Source organism: Amblyomma americanum, chromosome 10 (genome assembly GCF_052857255.1).
Source record: "Amblyomma americanum isolate KBUSLIRL-KWMA chromosome 10, ASM5285725v1, whole genome shotgun sequence".
NCBI classification, from domain to species: Eukaryota; Metazoa; Arthropoda; class Arachnida; order Ixodida; family Ixodidae; genus Amblyomma; species Amblyomma americanum.
This window is the reverse complement of record NC_135506.1, coordinates 46,711,301-46,731,695: the sequence shown is the minus strand read 5'-3', so window position 1 is coordinate 46,731,695 and position 20,395 is coordinate 46,711,301. Positions and strand designations below refer to the sequence as shown.

General features: G+C 46.6%; 1 protein-coding gene across 1 annotated transcript; it reads right to left on the bottom strand.

Annotated features, from left to right (window-relative positions):
- Window positions 1-1,191: 1,191 nt before the first annotated feature.
- Window positions 1,192-20,300, bottom strand: LOC144108255 (uncharacterized). Its single transcript, XM_077641530.1, has 9 exons — window positions 19,803-20,300; window positions 18,618-18,749; window positions 15,757-15,882; window positions 12,358-12,594; window positions 11,077-11,234; window positions 8,445-8,772; window positions 6,616-6,969; window positions 4,858-5,079; window positions 1,192-1,460 (listed from the first exon to the last, which is right to left on the bottom strand). The coding sequence occupies exons 1-9, from the start codon at window positions 20,298-20,300 to the stop codon at window positions 1,272-1,274; spliced, it is 2,244 nt and encodes a 747-aa protein (XP_077497656.1). The 3' UTR covers window positions 1,192-1,271.
- Window positions 20,301-20,395: the final 95 nt, after the last annotated feature.

Below are 20,395 nucleotides of genomic sequence, written 5' to 3'. Positions count from 1 at the left end.
AAGGGGTGCAGCGGTTAAGAGATGAGCCGCCGCCCTGCGATGGCAGGTGCTGCCATCTGTTGATGCTTGTGCGACCAAGGTTGCTCTTCCCGTGCAGCTTCTCACGAACAATCATTAATTTATCTGCGATCTGCCATCTACCACGGCCCCGCATGGTGGCCCGGCTAGGTTGCTTCTGCGGGGAGTTTTCGCTCAAACCGACGGCGACAGCAACGCCGTATTTTCTGCAGAATGGGGCCCTTAAAAAACGTAAGTTGCTGGGTGAGTTGGTTTCGATAATTCATGAATAAATCGCTACGAACGAGACGTAGAAGAAGGGCACAGGCAGGGGCAGGGTCACTGCCTCTGCCCTTCTACGTCCCGTTCATTGCGCTGTAGTCATGGAGGATCCTTAACGCTATCATGTTAAAATAAAACTTGTGGGTCATCGATGATTCGCGCTGAAAATCATGAGGCATGGATACAAGATTCAAACAAGTCACTCTCCCAGATCACACTCACTCTTCCGTTCAATTTTTTACGCTCTGCTCGATGCGCAAGCAAACCTTTCTACCTATATGCCGCCTGTGCGCACTGCCGTTACTAGTACGTCAATCAATCAATCAATAAATCAATCAGTCTTTATTTCGCCAGGAAAACTGTAGAAGACGCCTGAAGAAAAAGCGCTAACGAGTTTGACAATGGCCTGTGGGCCCTATGCTAGAACAGCTCTACTGCAGGGGCGGTAATTATTGTAAATAGCGAAAGCAAAGGCTTTCCATGCGGAGAGAAAAAACAGGCGCGAATAACGGCAAATTGTAGAAGTTAAGGATTAATTGTACTATATTACTGCATCTATCATAGATTAATGAGACCAATACTGAAAACCATGATGGACAAAGAAAAAAACGTAAGGATGGCCGACGTTGCAATAACCCGTGCCTGCGCATTTCGCCATTACAAATTCATGGCATAAAAAAAAATCACAAGTGTCTACAAGGCGCTGAAAGTATTATATAACAAACAGATTAAAAATTAAACAAAGGAGCGCAATTCATCAGTTCCTAGCAATGCGCTGCTCTTCTATGTGTGTTTTTTTTTTGCACAAGGTAACATGACCGCCACAGAAATGACTCCAAAGGACCAGCATCCGGACCAGAGAAGTTATGCTAAGAATCATAGTTTTTACACCCCAGGGAGTCGCCGATAACCAGCGAACTGAAACGCCCGCTGCAAGTCGGGGGCGTCACTGTTAGGCAGGGTCAGTGTGCAGGACAAGCTACGACGCAGTGTCAGGCAGGTCCTGTCTCCGCGATGGCCCGAAGCAGGGGCGAGTCCGAGTCAGAGCCCGTTTCGCTGCACTGTCCGTGGATGTCGTCCATGATGGCGTCAAACACCGCCACGGCTGTGTCGCCCATGCCATCCTCGTACGATCTGCGCATGCGCATCCTCAGCTGCTCGGGTCCCGCCATCGCGGACACCTGCGCAGAGGAGGCATTAAGTCATAGACCTACCTAATGGCAGACAATAAAGTAGAAGTGTTTTCTTTGGGCCGGGGAAACCAGGTAGACATGATAGTCACAGCAAGCATGATTACGTTCTTTCGAAGGCAAAGTCATACATGACTGATAAATGCTTGCTAAGATCGTCCCCCTTGGAACCGCATGGCAGCAGGTGCCACCAGGCTCGATTTCTTTGTTGTGTGTATATTCTGCCCAACTTTTATGCCTTCAAAAGATGTCTAAATATGCCGAATCTTCCTACATTTACGCTGTGTCTATTTTCAGTCTCTGAACGTATGCTTACATCACTACGCTGCTTGCATAAAAAAACATATTATGCTGTGTTAAACGCGTAGTATAGTAGTTCGAATTCGCCTGATGAACATAAGTTAATATATAGTGTTTTTAGCAGCTTAGCAAAATGGATGTATGGTCCTCAGGAGCTCACAGTACAAAATGTGGTGATGGCACGTGTCTTAATTCATGATCGCTAATACCCACGAAATGCAAGTTGCTGGAAATGTGAAAGGGCAGGGAAGGCTAGTTCTTATTTCGAACTAGGATGCATAATGGAACTGCGCAAACGAAAAGAGGGACGTAGGGGGGAAACAAACAGGAAAGAGTCCGCATGTCGTGTTTGTTTCCTCTACGTCGATGCGCATGTCCTGCGCATGTCCTGCCATGCTGGCGTGTGTGGCGCCAGAAATATGCGATGCGTTGTTTGTCAATGTTTCAAGTGTGAATACGACGCTCGCATAAATATGACGTTTCTATGAAACAAAACTCGAAGTCCCGCGCACTCTACTCTTTGATTCCTCCCTTCACTGTAAGCCTAAATTAGCCTGAGTAAGATTATAGAAGGCTGCCTTCTCCTTTTAAACTCCTTATATTAAAGTAGTGCAACGAGCATTAAGAGGGGAAATGAAAGAAAAAAAACTTTTTTAGAGCTGTCACCAAATTAAGGATCAATATAAAGCGTTCAGATGACTTTGCTACTTTTCCATACAAGAGGGCGTCGTCTTGAAAACAGCATTACACCCAGAAAGATTTTAAAATCCCCTTTCTGAGTGTCTATCCGCCGCGTAGCGGCAGCTGCCGGTTCACCGCGCTCACAAGTGGCGACGTCGACTTCCTCGTCACTGTTAGCTCGCTTCTAGCCTCTGCTCTTGCTGCATCACGCTTGTTTGTGGTGATACAAATCACCGGATCGTCGCCTCCTTGCGCGGCAGTATGCTGCAGAGACTGCGCATCTGAAGCCGCCAGCGAAATTGAGGAACGCTTAGTGTTGCTTCCTTTGCGCTGGCAGTCCAGATCAGGATTAGCTTCTCTGGGCTAACATGGCGGTGCGTGACGCGTCGACCCCTCCTCCCCGCACCCACTTCTTTAGCTGCGATTGGCGTGATACAGAAGAGTGGTTATCGTCGACCTGGGCAGCAACGTGCTGCACTGGACGTACCACTCAAGCCGCGAATACGGGCTGAAGCAACGAATGATCATTCATACTCTGCGCAAGAGACAAATGTCAGCAGCTGCCGTTTCGTCGCGAGGACATGGCGGTGCGTGTGTGAAGCATCAGTCGTCCCGACACCGGAGGTCCCCTTTATTCCTTCGCTGTTGCTTCACGACCAATTTGCACGATACACAAGACCGGATTATCGCAGTCTTGTGCTTCGGTAAGCAGCATTCGAATATTATTTTAAGCCACTGACGCGCATCCACTAAGCCCCACTGTGCAGCGACAAGCAGTGAACTCCGGAACGAATTTCTCTGTGCCGAGACGAAAGGCTTCATCGTCGCCCCAAGTAGCCAATCCACACAGCGGTCACTAAGTATGTGAAAAATGTGTTGTGTCATGCGGCTGACAAAAGCGTTCGACAGTAGAGTCGTCGCTTGCTACGTTAATATATGTGCAACTCAAGGTACGGAGAGTTTTTTGGGTGGGACCAAACTTCCTCGATGTATGTACCATCGCGCTCAGCATGAGTTGCAACACACGAGCGTGTGGCAGCAGCGCTTTCCGGACGCACGGTGGCGCCAACAATCGGCGCACTTGAAAACACAGTGGAAAGGATTCTGGTGTTCCACCAATCAGCTGCATCCCCCGCGCCGTCTGCTCCACACAATCTGAGATCAACTGCGATATGCGCCTTGCATTGTCACACAAATGTCGCCGCGTTAGCGCTGACGATGCGACAACGCTGTGCTTCTTTGAAGACCAGAAGGCACAGGGGAGAAGGGTCGCTGCTGCACCAGCAAAATCATTTCCCTCTCGTGTTCAAGCGCGCCGCTTGACGGCGCCACCATGCTTCCGGTAAGCGCTCCGGCCACGCGGCCGGGCTTTGCAAATCGTATTGAGCGTGATAGTGCAGTACGTCCCATGAGTACAGAGAAGCGGTCCAGTCAGTGAGCAGGCTGAAAATGCACGGAACCCGTTGTAGCCCGTGTATTTCACGATATTACAACAGTGATGAAAATAAAACTTCTCCTACCCTAATCAGTTGCTTCCTCTACCGTGTTTTAAGACGGCCCTGCGACTCAAACCAAGAATGTAGCTTTGATTCTTTGTATTCAGAGCATATGACACGGAACTGCCTTAGCGCCAAAGGAGATCGCTGACATTTTATATTTTATACCTTATTTTGCTACAGGAACGTTCATAACTGGTTGATGGTGTCGGAACATAGCAGCGATGTTTGGTAGCGGACATGAAGTGGCAGCCGTACTGAGCGTTTCGTTTCTGGTTGGCTGGGAGTCCAATTCTAAAATGCGTTATGTGTGAGTACTGTAAGCTCTTGAAAAACGATTAAACTTGAACAAAGCCTACTTCATTTAAGTATGTCCGCTGAATTTCTTGTGTGTTGTTGCAGTGTCGCCGTGGAGAAGTGCTGCGATGAAAATGAGATTTTATCGATCCCGGCCGCGGCGGTCGAATTTTGATGAAGGCGAAATTCTATAGGCCCGTGTACTGTGCGATGTCAGTGCAGGTTAAAGAATCCCAGTTGGCCGAAATTTCCGGAGCCCTTCACTACGGCGTCCCTCACAGTCTGAGTCGCTTTGGGACGTAAAACCCCCAGAAACCAAACCAAAATTTGATTTTGAAAAGCAGCTCGATGAATTGTTCCGTCGGCTAAGCTACTGCTAAGCACGTATAATACAGTGAATAATTATGCGCACTGCTGCGTTTCTACTGCCATCCAAATTTGCGATAGCGGGGCTCCATCAAAAGCACAACCAGGGTAATTGAGGCAACTAGACACGCCTATTTCCTCTTACGACTGCGATGGTACCGAACTTATGCCACGTCCATCTGGAAGTTCGGTTTGTCTTTTCCAGCCCCCTATGCATTGTATGCTCATTCCCTGCCAGCAATACCCACCTCCTGCTCGATGCCGCGTTCTTTGTTGATAGTCCGACTGCCCATCACCACAGAGCACTCTTCCAGGCTGTCGCCATCTACCGGCCACAGTGAGCACACGCCAGAATAGCACGTCTTGCCGGGCATTATCTTCCGGTGGATAAACACATCAGAAATGCGCTTGATTGGCGCTAGATATTTCACTTTTGTTCGGTTAGTCAACCTGTATATGTCGGCGCCCGCCTGAAAGAGAAACCAAAACCATGTCTAATACCATAACTCGTGTTCACGTGACTTAGCATATCAAGAATTTACCGTCTTTGCCAAATGTAACTGGGCAACCGTGGTTTGTTTCTTATGACAGCCCGTAAAGCTGTGAATATGTGTAAAGTAAGGTGAAAATTTGTCCTCACGTTCTGACACGTTTCGGCCTTTAGGGACGCCGTAAAGGCTCCGTTATACGGGTGAGAAACAGAAACCTGTCACTCGGTTACTTTTGGCAAAGGAGGTATACGTCACCTCGTGTTAGCGAAAGCAATTGTTCAAATCTCAGCATCGGCTTGATCAAAAGCACTAAAATGTATGGCTCTTTTGTTATTTACCTAATGAATTGGCCCTTCGTTACAGAAATATTCGTTACATGCGAGAACACCTATACGTATAAATCCCTGCTATTATTAGTGAAATATGCTAGATGCATGACCCCGAGCCCCATCTGCGCCTCGCCTGCACACATACCGGTAATGGTTTTCTTCATCTTCGCGGCACAGACGATATTTCTTGCGGTGCGGTGGCTGGTAGATCGAGGACATATCTACACAGCACCGCTTCGCTACCTCTGCGATATGTCCGCCGTTTCGGGTCAAGTCATCATACTCGAACAAGATTATTGATGGAACGGTTTGAAAAAAAGAAAACTTAATTAGGCCCGGGTCAGACAAGGGTTCATTATCTAGGCCCTCCCAGATAAGACCCTTTTCTGCATGGTCCGGATCATCCACACTTCGTCAGAGCTTTCATAGAGACTTCCAGCTGGCCTTCCATGTATTTGCCCTCGGCCAGTGACATTACATTAAGACAATGCCATTAAAGAAGCACATTATATATCAAGATATGCTGCTCTTTTTATGCCTTTGTTAAATTCATGTGAGCTTCTTTTCCTTGGGCACGAGGTAAATGGGGATAGGCAAGGTATCTGTCGTTTAATGTCGGAAGCTGCACGTCAGCTGTGAGGGACGCCGTAGCCGAGGCCTGCGGAACAACTTTACGCGAAAAGAAAAAAGGCATCTTCGCATTCCACCCCCATGAAGATGCGACTGCCACGACTGCGATTCAATGGCACGAGAAGGGGCTTTGTAAACAAACGCGAAAGACACTGAGAAATGGCGGCCAGTACAACGGATATAAGGCATGATCACACAATTTCATCTTGCACCCACATTTCCTGCTAAACACGTAGTGAGATCGCCTCGCTTGCATTTTTTATGTGCAGGCTATGCGAAACAAATAGGTTTCCCTTGGAAACAGGCTATGTTAAAAAGGAAGAAAAGACAAAAAACAAGCGTGGCTCCCATGAGAACACGTGTATCGAACTTCTGCTTAAAAAAACTGTGGTTTGGGGCCACCAGCTACTCCCAAAGCTAGAGGCTACGGGTGCCGCCCAAGTCCTGGACAGTCGTGTCAGTGGTAGCACATTGTTATTGTTTTCATCTTTCAGAAGACGTCGTCTATTAGGCGCTGCGGTTACTGCGACTAGAGTGAAAGGTGACTACGGCCCACCGAAATGCTGTAGGCGAACTTGCGGAGCGCAGACCCAGCGTCCACATGTTTCAGGAAGTGTTCCCTAATGTTGAGGAAGGCAGCGGCTGCCAGGACCCGCTCGCCAGTGCACGCAACTACTCCTGGACGACGAAGCTTGTGCGTGGCCACGACCACGAAGTCCAGATCTGGCAGCAGGGCCGAAAGATTGTAGAATTCTGTCAAGTGCAGCAGCGGGGGAACCGTGAGGATCACTTTCAGGCCCTCGCCTTTGTTCAGGAAGGAAATGAAGCTCCTGAGACCCCTGCTCAGTTTATCATCGCCGATGTGACGGCTGCATTCGTCTCCCGGCCTGTTCCAGTCGAGATTGACGCCCTGTGATTAGGGAGGCAAAAAAGCAGGGCACAGAGAGGTAAAAACTCTGATGCACTAGGATTAGGGGAAAACAAAGCACGGTACAGTTGGTTCAACCGCGATTTTTCTCTGCGGTTAAGAGGTATCAGCGAAAGGAGCGTTCGGTTCAAGTTAAAAGATGTCTCTGGGATAAGTACGAAACAGATAACGGTGAATTAGAATGAAACTCAGGGTTGCCCTGAGAATAGCTAGGCAACAGAGACGGGTGCAGTCAGTTCAAGCTCATATGTTATTAAGGAGGAAAAAGGTCAGGACGCAGTCGGTTCAAGCCAGTCATGCTCTTCGATTAAGGAGAATGCAGACCAAGACGGAGGCAGTTGACGTTTCAGTGATGCCCTCCGTAGGGGAATAAAAGGGCGCAATAGGTTAATGATCCCGGTTACCCTGATACTTGAAAAGCAACAGAGCAAGGTGTCACTGGTTCAAGCCCAATACTGTTCTGAAATTAGGTAGATAAATTAGCAAGAAGCAATCGGTTAAGTAATGAGAGGCACTGTTTTATGGACCAAAGGGTGGGCAGAGATGGCTAAAACCAGCGGTGCCCTTCGTTTACGGAGGTAACAAAACCAGGGTGCCGTCATTTGAAGGTTGGAGCGCTTGGCTCCCACGCTGTCACTTTACGGTTGACAGAGCTTAGAGGCCGCTTGACTGGCTTTGATATTACTGAATAAAGCGCGCACACTTTCCGTACATTAAGCTAAAATCCGATTCTTTTCTTACTGCAGATTCCATTTCTTTCTTGCTTGCGGAAGTTTTACATTTGTAGGTGGCTAGTAACATCAGCAGTGCACAGCTGACGCTTACACCGACTCTTCCTGCAGGAAGTCGCATGAAAAAATCTAAATAAATAAACGCAGAAACCGTGAAGTACACTTTTTCTATAAAAAAGAACACTTAAGAGCACTGCAGAGCAGCGTGGCCTATTAAATGGTCACGCTGTCTCCCTGCTTATGAGGAATGATTGACTTTTCTAAGCTATTTTCAGATTACAAAGTGAAGACTGCCAGGATATACTCAGTAACGCGTGTGTAAACTTCCAGTTACTTCAGAGGTGGTCACACTGGACACAAGAATATTCTTTTGCTTGCTTTCGGGAGGTTAATTTGAACGTACGCGGTCCCATATGCTTCTACGCAGTCTCATCACCTTAGCTGCAGCCCTGTTTCGCAGCAGGTCTTGGAAAAAATACAGCGCCACCCGTCTTTGAGCTAATAAGGGCAGATAAGGCATACAATCAACAATATTTTTGTGCTTTCTACCGTTTCACGATAGGCATGCGTTTTGAATATCCCACTGCGGGCTGTCATAATTTGTCAGGATGGCCGGCACAGGCTGACCGCGTTTGTAAGTCGCTTCCCAACAAAGCTGCGAGCAACATAAGTGATATAGTGAGCACGAAAGAGGCAGGCTCTAAAGAGTAATTCAGTATATCTCACCTCAAAATCTGAGCGAAGCGTCCTAATGGATTCGCTGAAATACGGCCATTTCTCATCATGAGTGATCACATCTCCTATTCCGAAGCTGTCTTCGCGTGACCCGCCAATGGTCAGATAGACGTCAATGGTCTGGTTGCGGTGCTTGGCTTTTGAAGCATCGTGGAGGTCCCTCAGAGCCCTAGTGCCCCACGGAGCTCCAAGCTTGAGCTCGGCGGCGCCGCCTTTGACAAACGTCGCGGCGTAGTACACCAGAGCAGTGCAGTACTGAGTGGGGACAGCCTTGACATCGTAACCAAAGCCCATGCTTGATTCTCGTTTGTATATGTACCTGCGCCCAGAGGAAACAAGATACGGATATGTCCATGAAGCTTATCTGGCCAGCGGAGGGTAAAGTAAGTATTAGTGGCTAAATATCAGAACTCAGAGTGGCCTCCAGGGCACACATCAACCCCTCTCCTGCAGCAAGCACAAGCACAGACGCCGTCCCCTTCCGAACTCATGTGCGTTTCTAGACATCGGTTCGAAGCTGCAGCGTGATACGACGCTCCGCGTAGGCTCATTAAAATAAAATAGTTAGACATGCAATCGAGAAAAGAGATGAAGCGATTAGCAACCGGACGCTGAAAAAAAATCGCTTCATAACGAACGCGCGCATCCCACTACACTTGCGAGCGTAAGGTATTCAGCCTTATGTCGTCCATATATATCGAGAACAACCACCGCAAACGTACGCCATCTTTTTTTTTAATTTGCCTTTCGTTGTTTCCATCTGCTCTGAAAATGTAAAATTGCTTCACTTGAACAGCCTTATCTGAAGTCGCGACGGCATTTTCATTCTTGCTTCTAACTACATGTGGCCCCAAAAATGATTTTATGACAGGTACTTCCTCGCTTGCATTGTATTTTTCATGCTGCTACAATGCTTTCTCTGACCTTCCTGCGGTGTCACCATCGATTTCTTTTAAACCCTAATTAATAGCATTTCGAAAAAAGGACAGTTCTGATAGTTTGGTTCTAACTGCAGGATTCGAAAAGTTCATGCCTTGCCCCATTGAGGAGACCCTTTCTTTCCAGGTAGAGTTTGTCATTTTGGTGCTTACCTACTGTGACATGTACCTCGGTTTCGTACTCTGTAATCATCTTGGTAAGGTTGTTATGCAAAGTCTGTTGAAGAGCGCTTTTGAAAAAATTGGGCTTCTCACGTCTTCTTACTCCATGAAACATTTCCGCCCGGCTACTTCACACCGCTCCTTTTTCAAGACTACGCTAATTCGAGGCCTCAAAATAATATGCTATGCAAATCGCACCTCGGCCAACAGCACTTCTTGTACGATGCCGAGAAGAGCGCATGTTATGAAGTCTACTCATGTTTAAACTTCCTTTGAGTGCACACATCTTGTCATCCAGTGTGAGAAATACGGCATTCGTGGTTCACATGCTAATTTCACAGCGACATCTGTAAGAGTATTGTTCATCGATATACTATCGTCGTCGGCAACTGTGTGAGATTGGAGTTGCGTATGGTCGCAAAAGCAAAGCATGCTCACTTACACCTCTACCACCACACCCCGCATCTCATTTCTTTTCACTAGGCTAGGCTACTTTAGCAATCTCAGGAAAAGCATTCAGTAAATATTACCAGTGGCACTTAATGCGAATGTAGCAGCACAACTTCAGCTGACATCCTACATTCAGAATTACCGTGCACGCCCACACCCCTTCCATTCATCTAACGCCGCCCAGCTGTTTTGGCGATTCGTATTAACCGAAGGGTAAACGTCCAGCGAGTTTTTCTGATAACTTTATTATAGACATTCACTGCGATGGTGGAAGCCACGTCTTATTTATTTACTGCCTGCCTGCCCGCATATTTCAAAGCTTCATAAAGAATTTCATGAAGTGCAGTGAACAGCACTGTTATTTATCTATCGTTATTCGACACCTTCATAGAACATTTCAACCTTTCCACAATCGGCACAAGACGTCGTTAAATATCGTTAAAATTAGATTTTTTCCTTCCCTGAGCTTACTTGCATTGACTTACACCTGCTCAATATTGGTAAACAAATTGCCAATGCTTCACTTCAGAACGTTTCATTAATTATGAAAGCTTCCCAAAGTATTCACTTCTATAGAATCTCCCAATAACAAAAACCGTACCCGCTCTTCAGCAGATCCCATGCCTTGTCCGTTCTATTCTCTTCAGCGCCTTCAGCATCCTAATCGGTGTGTCACCGCTCGAAAAACATCGATGTTATTGTTTCCTAACTCGATTACCGGCAAAATCTGTAGTTTGCAGGAAAAATTTTTCTGGATTCAAACAAGCATGCCACCGCCCGTTCTGTTGCTGGTCTGAGAGTCATCCTGAATTTCTCCGCAGCCTACAGGTACTCACGGCCATGGGTTCACTTACGAGTTCATATAGCAGGGTTCCATAAAAAATACTCCCCAAAAAATTGGCCATGAGTTTTCAACATGGATTAAACTTCTTTAAACTTCTTTTAAAAACCTCCTAAAAAGCCCCTAAACTGGAGAACTCCGTAGTCAAAAGAGCCACAACTGCCACAAGGAAAAGGTTCTTAACAACTGACACTAAATGTAAAAAGGCAACAAACCGAGCTGTTCAACTCACGAGGCATCCACGACACATATGAGGGGCCTGTATTGGGGGCCCGTTATAGTGCGCTTGGCTTGTCCAGGGTATGGCGCCGTAAGATTTTCCACAATGGCCCTGTCTGGGAAGGCACATTTTGATGGACGCTCCAGCTCGCTTTCATTGTAAGCCGTTTCCTAGAGCGAAAAGAGTGACGCGGATGCGAGCATGGGATGTAGTGGGAAATAACATCCAACGTAATACGTTACTGCAGATGAAAAAATTCGTTAAACCGATATTTTCATCTCACTACACTTTGCCGTGACACCAGCACAGCATCAGGAAAATCATCTTGTGATGGGGCAATACACGCTGTGTAATAATAGTTTGGTCCTGAGATATCGATGTCTTCTCAAACAGTGTGCTTGTCTCCGGTCGATGCTGTCCCGAAGGAAGTAGCGAACGAGGAAATTCAGAATCCCTGAATGTTTTATTCCTCGATTTTCCTAAATTATTATGCTTTAGCTCCCCGTTTCTGGCAAACATTCCACGTATTTGAAAGCCGTAGGCTCGCTGCAAGAATCAGGAACTAGTGGTTTTTACACACGAACACACGCAGACATCCTGTCAAAAGTCTTCAGGCAATGAGGTCTGTTTGCAGTCCTGTAGTGGAGTATTCAATGCACATGTGAAACTGTAAACTTCTGTAAGATGTAAAGAACCATATCACTACACTTTCACAGTTTTCGTCTTTATAGTTGTTGCGAGTGTTCCACCACGAGGTTCGAAGGCAAACCCGCAGGCTGAAGACGTGACCAGAACATTACGTCTTCGTTTACAAGAAAATCAACAGCCAGTTGAACTGGCCCCTTCTTTTACTTTATATTTATAATATGTATTTACTTCACATGTGTTTGAATAATGCACGCCCTCCCCCTAAAATTCAAGGGTTAAATGTATCCTCATAAATTTACCCTATGAGAAATAAAGAATCTACCTCCTGCCAGAATTCGGGAGATGACAGAACCGAATCTACCTCCTGCCAGAATTCGGGAGATGACAGAACCTACGGGCGGATGATCCTGGAGCGGATTTCTTATTTTCGCCATCAAGTGCCCCTTTACCGCAGTCAAGTAGACTCTGATTTTGTGGCTCCTTCATGCCCTCAATGTGTAATACAAGTGAGGTGCCTATGACGGCAGCGCACAAAACATTCCATTGCTTAATAGATTCTGGCTTGAGTTTCGCCCGAAGATAACGCATATTACTCAATCCCTCGCTCATCAAGGGAAGCTCTGGCTGCTTGCTATCACTTCTTACCAGGGGGATCAGCGGAGCTCGTGGCTTGCGAGGTGTCCCTTCGGTTCTTTCCTCCGTCTTGTTACCAGTCGGGCCACGCGGGTAGATGTGTCCCTCGTCGGGCAGCAGAACGAGGCCCAGGGGCAACACCACCACCATGCCAAACACGCCTATGCCCAGCCACACGTTGAACCAGGTGCACCAGCCCCACCAGCCTACGGCCTCTTCAACACCGACGCCGTCGCCTTCCTCCACACGCTGGAAGAAACATGGCGCGAATTACACAGTTTGGCATGAACAAGTGCATTACAAAGGCTGCGGGCTGTAGCTCGACGCACGCATCAGCAGCCCTATGTCATCTCCAACATTCACGGACAAACACTTTGAAAATTGGAAAATTGTAACACAGTGCTATAGAAATGTAGAAATATAATGGTCCATTGTTTCGACATGTGGACGCACCTTTCTTTCAATGTGTTTTCATCAATCGCGTCGAAGAGTTAATACTGCCATACAAAACCGGCAGGGAACGCTAATAGAAGAAAACATACAGGACTGCCGCCGGGTGATCTTGAGATATATTGATTGTTGTAATGAAATTTTGCAGTATATGAAAAAATGGCGTTCATAAATGGTTTCCCGCTCAAAAATGATTTTGTCCAGAATTTTTGGGTATGTATAATGCTAAGATTTGCATCAGGTGTACGTGTTTATTACATGGCAACATTTTTAGCCACAACGTTCGTTAACAATAGACGTGTTGTTTAGACATACACATGTTACACTGTGCAAAGTCGCCCACAACGTTATCTAGAATTCTGAAACGAAGCACCAGGGAGTACATTGGCATCAATTTATTACAGACCTAGGGCACGATACAAGACCTTGTCCGGCATGCATAAGAACATCAATTGTTTCATTATTTAAGTATTAATAGCTGTACCGGGCCCGCCAGTCAGTGGCAACGGTGATAAATGCAATACACAGCACGCCGCCGCAGTCGAAATCCTAGTCGACATCCTAGTCGAAATCAAGAGGAAGAAATGGGCTTGGGCAGGGCATGTGATGCGAAGGCAGGATAACCGTTGGTCCTTAAGGGTAACGGAGTGGATTCCAAAAGAGCGCAAGAGTAGCAGGAGGCGGCAGAAGGTTAGGTGGGCGGATGAGGTTAAGAAGTTCGCGGGCATAAGGTGGGCGCCGCTGGCAAAGGACAGGGTTAACTGGAGAGACATGGAAGGGGCCTTTGCCCTGCAGTGGGTGTAGTCTGGATGATGATGATGATGATGATGATGATGATGATGATGATGATGATGATGATTGCCCAATCATCTGCCATTCCCTTCGGTTTCACACTAGGCGGCACAAGGAGGTCGGTCAAGCAGGAAAAAAGGATAACTGGTTAAGGGGGAACATCTGACGACGCCATTGGCTGGAGATGCTCCTTTGAGGGCCATCTGCCGCTTCGTTCTTGAGTTGTATTCTATAATAGACTTCTTTTCTACTCCTACGGGTTTATGTATCTGGGACGCATGTTTTCTTTCCAACCTGCAGACTCAAGCCTCTTGCGTTAATTTAGTCCCGTCAGTATCCTCTACACTGCTATGTGATACATACTGAAGAAGTTGAAGCGCCAACCACAAAAGGATGCCATGAAAAGACGAAGCACATAGCTTTCGCTCCTTTTTCGCGTGGTTGTTAGTTCGTTTTATAGCACCTTCGTCAATATGCACAGCCTTCCTCAGAAATATACCGCCAAAGGGGTTGCTTCTGAGCCGTGCGGTGTTGGAATCCAGGAGCTTCTGAGCAGCGAGGGCAAGAGCTCCTCTTACGTTCGAAAGATGACGAATGCTGAGAAGATGAAAAACGAGCTGAGTGGCGTGTCCTGTAAGAAACATCTTAGGCTGTACATGTTGGAAAAAGCTGTTCAAGGACATGGACCTAAAATCAGCTTTGTTGTGATTCTGGTGAGTTCAACGCTTGGCCCTGCACTGTTGAGTTCCGGTGGCCTGCCTCATTTCCCACTGAAAACCGATCTTTTTCCTACACGTCTCCGTATGCTCTTCGCCTATCATAAAATTTAATTGCAATCATCTCCTCTGCGGTTTTGTTACCCTCACACAGATGTTTGAAACTTCTGTTTGCTGAGGTTACGTTAGGAGTGCTAAAGAGGCAGTAGCCTTAGACGAACATTTCGAGTGCAGGCTGCTCTTCATAAATGGACGTTAAGCCGCACAGCAAACCCTTTACTCTGGATTACACTAGAGGCAACCAATACCAACACTCAACACGGAGCTTGTACATTCCACCCTAAGGACACCACGGGTAACTTCCCAGGTTAAACATTTCGGTATGCGAGTAAAAGAGGCAGTTGCATGTATGACAGCGAGATGACTGCTGCGCAGTGATCATCATGCGAGGAGCGACGAAACAGTTGAAACTAAAAATTATCGATTCTTCGTATCGATTCTTCCGGAGTGCACTTCGGAAGTAAATGAAGTGAATAAATGCGCTACGGTGTAGGAGGTACAAAACGGCACAACTGACAGAACATGGACGCACTATCAACTGCTTTACATTTCCTTCGCACAAACATCGTCGTACAATCATTCGCCTGGAGTGGTGAAGAAAAAAAGAAAAGATAAAAACCAAGGATAAACCGTCCCGCGAGGCTTCAGTCGCTCTTGCGTTGTCTTTCTCACGCATGTGGCAGGAATTACAGTAACATGCTTTAGGCGCTGCACTTCTTTGGCCACAGACACTGACGATGCTCTGAAACGTACACCCTGCATGCCATAGAAGGCTTGAGGTAAGCTTTCATTATCTTTCTTGTGATTCGATAATTGAATCTCGTCAAGGAAATTTCCATCATTTGCTCTCAAGGTAATTTTCGCAAACCTTACAATGCGCGGCCAGGTTCCCTGGGGTTTGCAGCGCATCGCATGCTTTTTCTGCGCTCTAGAAATCTTGTTAACCCAGCATATCACCTGCCCTGTATAGGACCTGAAATATGCCAGCGGTAGTTTGTAGACGTATTGTTTGCAACATTCTGTAAACTTTGCTTCATGCGTGATATGACACGCATTTTGTGTTCTTTTTTTTACCTTCCTCATAGGTGGCTTTCCCGCACATGTCCTCCAGCTTGAAGGGGTGAGAAAAAAGCCGCCGCTTGGGAATCATGTGAGGCAAAAATATGCCACTTTTCTTTCCTTCGTGTTCTACTGTGCCTCGTAAACTGCATCGCAATTACCTGCGACACAGGTTAGCTCGAGTAATGAAGAAGTAATGGAACTTTGATTCCATCGGTTGTTACAAAGAATAGTTTTTGCGGAATGACAAGGCTGCAGCCACAGTCCCTGTCAGCTTATCCGCATACACAGAAATGCAGCGGCGATAATGTGGTAGATGGTGGTGTTTACTTACCCTCTCGGTTTCCACCTCCCTTGTTTGCACGCTGAGAGCAGTGTCGTAGGGCTGCACGTTGGGCGAGGACTGGGGGTCGCTCTGATGGTCATGCGCCTCCTGGGACACCTGCGGTTTCCTCTTGACCTGAGCAGCGAGGTCCAAACAGTGAGATTCTGTACAGCAGAGCGCAGGTGCTTTTAGTGGTAGCCGTTAAAAGCGCGAAAGTTACAGCTTGGCAGCGGTACCTCGTTTCTGAGGTCATGACATACGTGGTCTTTCGTCCGTATAGCGGAGTATTGAGAGAGAAAAATATTGACGATCAGGAAATTAAAGATGCAATGACTCTACCACTTCTTGGTGGACACCTCAGCCACGCGTTGAGGCAAAGGAGGAAGGTGGGAGAGGAAGAAGAAAGAGAGACAGAGGTACCGTAGTGGAGGTCTCTGGAATTGTTTCGACCACCTTGGGATCTTTTGACGGGCACTGACATCGAACAGCAGATGGGCGCATTTTTGCGTTGCTCCCAACAAATCCAATAAAGACTTCAGCCTTCTCCGGAATAAGAGAGTGGCTGAAGTTTATCACATAATAAAGCGAAGTAATGGAACAAACTATACAGTTTCTAAAGAACACGTGCTTCTTTTAAAAAGCTAAAAACACAAGACAGGTTAACAATGACATGATCACCAAAAAGCACCGTTGGGTGGAAAGGAATGCATTCATTATAAAAATTGAGTTAATGCTTCTTTGATGGTCTTTCGAGTTTTGTACATGAGAACATAACATGGTTTACTGTGAGCTCATCTCCACGCCTTTAACAAAGAGGTCTGTCTTGTTTCGTAAGTGAAAGTTGTGTAAGGTGCCCGTGTCTAATGCGCTGATGACGTAAATTTACTACTGTAAAACCTTCCTGGTACCTACAGGTCTTCTGTTTGCCCAAGGCGGGCTTTAAAAAGTGCCGCTCGTTGTTAACCTCGTTGTCCCATGAAACCTGCCATTTGCACTGTTTATTTTGTAGAAACTTCGTGCAGTCTCTATTGGGTATGTTTACTTTCAATTTACCATTACGGGCAAGTGCGTTACATGCATAGGCGCTTTCGTTCCCGCTGATTGCCACGTGACTAGGGACCCTGCAGAACTTCATTGCACGTCCTTGTGTATCAGGTTTTATTGCACTACGTATTATGCCTCCATTTATGGGCTCAACTGCATTTCTAGAGTTTATCTGTAATTGCGCTGAGAGATTCAGTGTGGACAACACTGTTTTCAATGTTTTTCTTCTTTATTTGTTCTACAGTTACAACAATGGCGTAGCGTTCTAACATGAAAACAGAAGCACACTGAGGAAACTTACTAATTTCTCGCATTGCCCTTGTACTACCGCACTTCCTACACAGGGGGCTGTTTTAGAACCGTCTGTGTAGAAGTGTGTGTACTTCACTTATTTCTTCCTTACTGCGAAAAATTCTTGCTCCATATCGTCCTGTGGGGGTCTGCTTTTTGTGAATGTGTGTCAATGTAAAATCACATAGCAGCAGGAAAGGGGTACCAAATTGGCAGCGGGTCTGGCCTCAGGGAAACATGTGGAAGTGCGTCCAATACGTTTATTTCTTGGCATATTTTGTGTTTTGTTGTGTTTGGTTTAATGGCGCATAAGCATCTAAGGCTATCATGCGCCGAGTTCAAGGTAGAGGAGTATATTTTCTGCAGAATTTTGCAAATATGTGAAACACATCGGTGGTGTAGTTGGCCTACAGTGTTTTTTTTTCTTACTACCTAGTAATGAAAGAGGAAGTAGATATTATAGGTGGGTAAGAGTGCAATATTTAAAAATGCTCGGGTAACCGCAGCGGCCATCCTTGCTTGGCAAGGATTCTGAGGCTCCCAACGAATCAAATAAAGACCACAGCCTTCTTCTCAGGAACGAGAAAGTGGCTAAAGTGTGTAAAAAAAATCAGGCGATGTAGTGGGTCAAAATATAATGTTTCTGAAGAAAACTTGCTTTTCTTAAAAAGCTAAAATCACATGACATGTCAACAATTGAATGCTTCACTTAAGAGTAGAGTTGTGTGAAAAGAAATGCATTCATTACAAAATTCAGTAAAATACTTTTTCCTTGCCTTTTTCAGTTTTCGCACGCGAGAACAAATTATGATATACTCTCATTTAATCTGCACATTTTTCACAAACACCGTTCTCTTGTTTTTCAGTAGTAGGTTGTTTATAAGGTGGGTGATTCCTTCTTTAAAACTTCTATAAAAATTTACTTCTATGAAACGTCCCTTTTGCGTGCAGGTCTTCCATTCGTTCAGGATAGGCTTCAGAAAATGCAGCTTTTTTATTTCGTTATCCCAAGCTGTCTGCCATTTACCCTGCAAATTACTGTCGATTAATTTCATAAAGTCTCAATGGGGCATGTTGGCTTTCTTGATTTCACGCCTGCGAGCTCGTGCAGCACATAGATCAGCTCCTTCATTTTCATCTATTCAAACCTAGCTCGGCACTCATCAGAATTTTATTATGCACACCTGCGTTGTGATTTTTTCTATGCTGTGTATCATGTTTCTACTAAGGGCTCAATTGTATTTCTGGAATGTGGTGCTGTGATCAGGCTAAGTGAATCCGGGTAGATTACGCTATTTTCAATAGTGTCAATAATTATTCTGCTTACAGCTGCAGAGACAACGTAACATTCGGCCGTAAATACGGATGCACTGTTTGGGAGCCTTACTAGTCACACATTGATGACAACGCGTATAATGTGTTCCTTCGAATAAGAGCACGTCGTTTAAAACGCGTGCAGATCGATACCTCTACAACCCTATGTTTACACCAAGTCTACGGAAAGAGATAGATTTAAACATCCTCATTCCACCCACCCTGAGGTCACTCTTGGCCGGGCTCCTCGAGGACACGGGCCTCTGGCTGCTCGGCCCGGAGCCGGGACGGCTGCCCACTTCCTCACCTCCTTCTCCGTCGGGTGACTCTGGTGAGGCACTGGAGGCACCACGCTGAGAATTCATGAAAGCGCAATTATTACTTTCAGGTCTGCGTAGAGATGAGCATCCTTAGCTTTCATTTCCGCATCTCTTTACTGAATTCTGCGCAATAACCCGGCCAGCAATATAACATATGTGAGTGACTGGGCCTCAGATTTTTCAATATTCATATGAGAGACCAGTAAATCCCGCGTGACGCGCCAAGTAGGTATTGTGTACTGGAGAATCTATATTTGTTCTGTTGTGAACGTGTTAGCAGCAAACTGTAGGACTAAGAATCTAGCAGTAGCTTGTTTGGTAGGGTGAGTTTGTGCCCTCAAGCAGGCGGCAATATCGCAACGCGTACTGAGTGGTTGTCGCGATTATAATGCACGTCGTTCTCAGCTGTGCACAATTTAAAGATGGCAATTTACTTTGAAGACAAGGCGCCTAAACAGTCGACGATAACATCGAACGTCATATGAACTGCAGTCAGTGACCGTGATTGTTCCAAAGTTCTCTCATCACGTGTCTTATGGCAAGAAGAAAACATTAGCATCCTGTTCCAGCGGTGATAGACAAAGAACATAGCGAAGAAGCATAATAAAGCTTCGCGGCAATATTGTGCGTCACCGTCATTGAACGGCCGATTACACCTCTGCCTCTTCGTTCTACAATATGCAATAACAGGGGATGAAATTATCAGCCAAGTATCGTTCACAATAGGACAAAGGTCTCCCTCACCGGCCCCTGACAAACTTCTTCTGCACGAACTATTGATCAAAATGCTGGCTGCCATTTCTGGATGACCAGTTCAGATTTGAGGGTTCCGGATAATGAGTGCAACGTACTTACAAAAATGTTTAGCCATCCACCGTCGATCGCCTTCTCTTCATTCTCGCCGGCCGCGTTTCTATCCCCCTGTTCAATAGACGTTGTCGCGGCTTTTTTCTTCGAGACTTTGGGTAGTGAAGTTGGAGAATTGCCCTTGAGATTTTGTGAAGAGCCATGAGCAGGCGTGTGTGGTGTAGGTTTAGTAGAAGCACTTCCTTTCGTCCTTTGTTGCTTCGTTTTGCTTTTACTCGCCTCGCCTGTGGGTGGAGCCTGGTGGTCCGAAGACAGGGCTTTGTTATCTTCGTTGTGTCGGGTTTTTGATATTTGGACGCCACCGGCCACAGGAGGAGCCGGCACGCTATGACCCGAGCTGGTGCTGCTCCGGGTACGACCGCCTTCCTCTAGTTGTCGCTTCGTTTTTACTTTTGGTGGAGTTTCATTAGATGTGCTCGACTTCGGAAGCTGTCGTGCCATTCCTACCTCTTCATCAACAGCTTCGTCGTCGCTGCGGACGTGAGTGCCGGGCGAGGCGGTACGATTAGGTCTTGAGCTATCCTCGGGTTGAGACCCATCGCCCTCGTCATGGTGCGTGCGGTGTGCACTGCCTGCTTCGCAGCCCGGTCGAGACTCTTGGCTCTCTTCCTTCCTCTCACCAGCGCGCTTCATGGAGAAAGCAGCCAGCGGTTCCAAGATGCTCTTTGCGTCCACGCCTCTAGTCGCATCTCCAACTCGCCTCTCACTCTTGTCCATGGCCTTTTTGGACGGCTTCCTCGGGATTTCCTGCTAAACCGACTTCGCGTCTTCGCTGATGAGTAATTTCAGTAGATGTTTTAGACGAGCACAGG

Excerpts from the sequence above, each read along its gene's own strand:
- LOC144108255 (XM_077641530.1), bottom strand. The coding sequence starts at position 20,300 with ATGGACAAGAGTGAGAGGCGAGTTGGAGATGCGACTAGAGGCGTGGAC. Across the intron at positions 8,773-11,076 it reads ATATGTGTCGTGGATGCCTC|GTACATATACAAACGAGAAT; the intron begins GTGAGTTGAACA and ends CTCTGGGCGCAG. Across the intron at positions 5,080-6,615 it reads AGTTCGCCTACAGCATTTCG|GCGGGCGCCGACATATACAG; the intron begins GTGGGCCGTAGT and ends TTTCTCTTTCAG.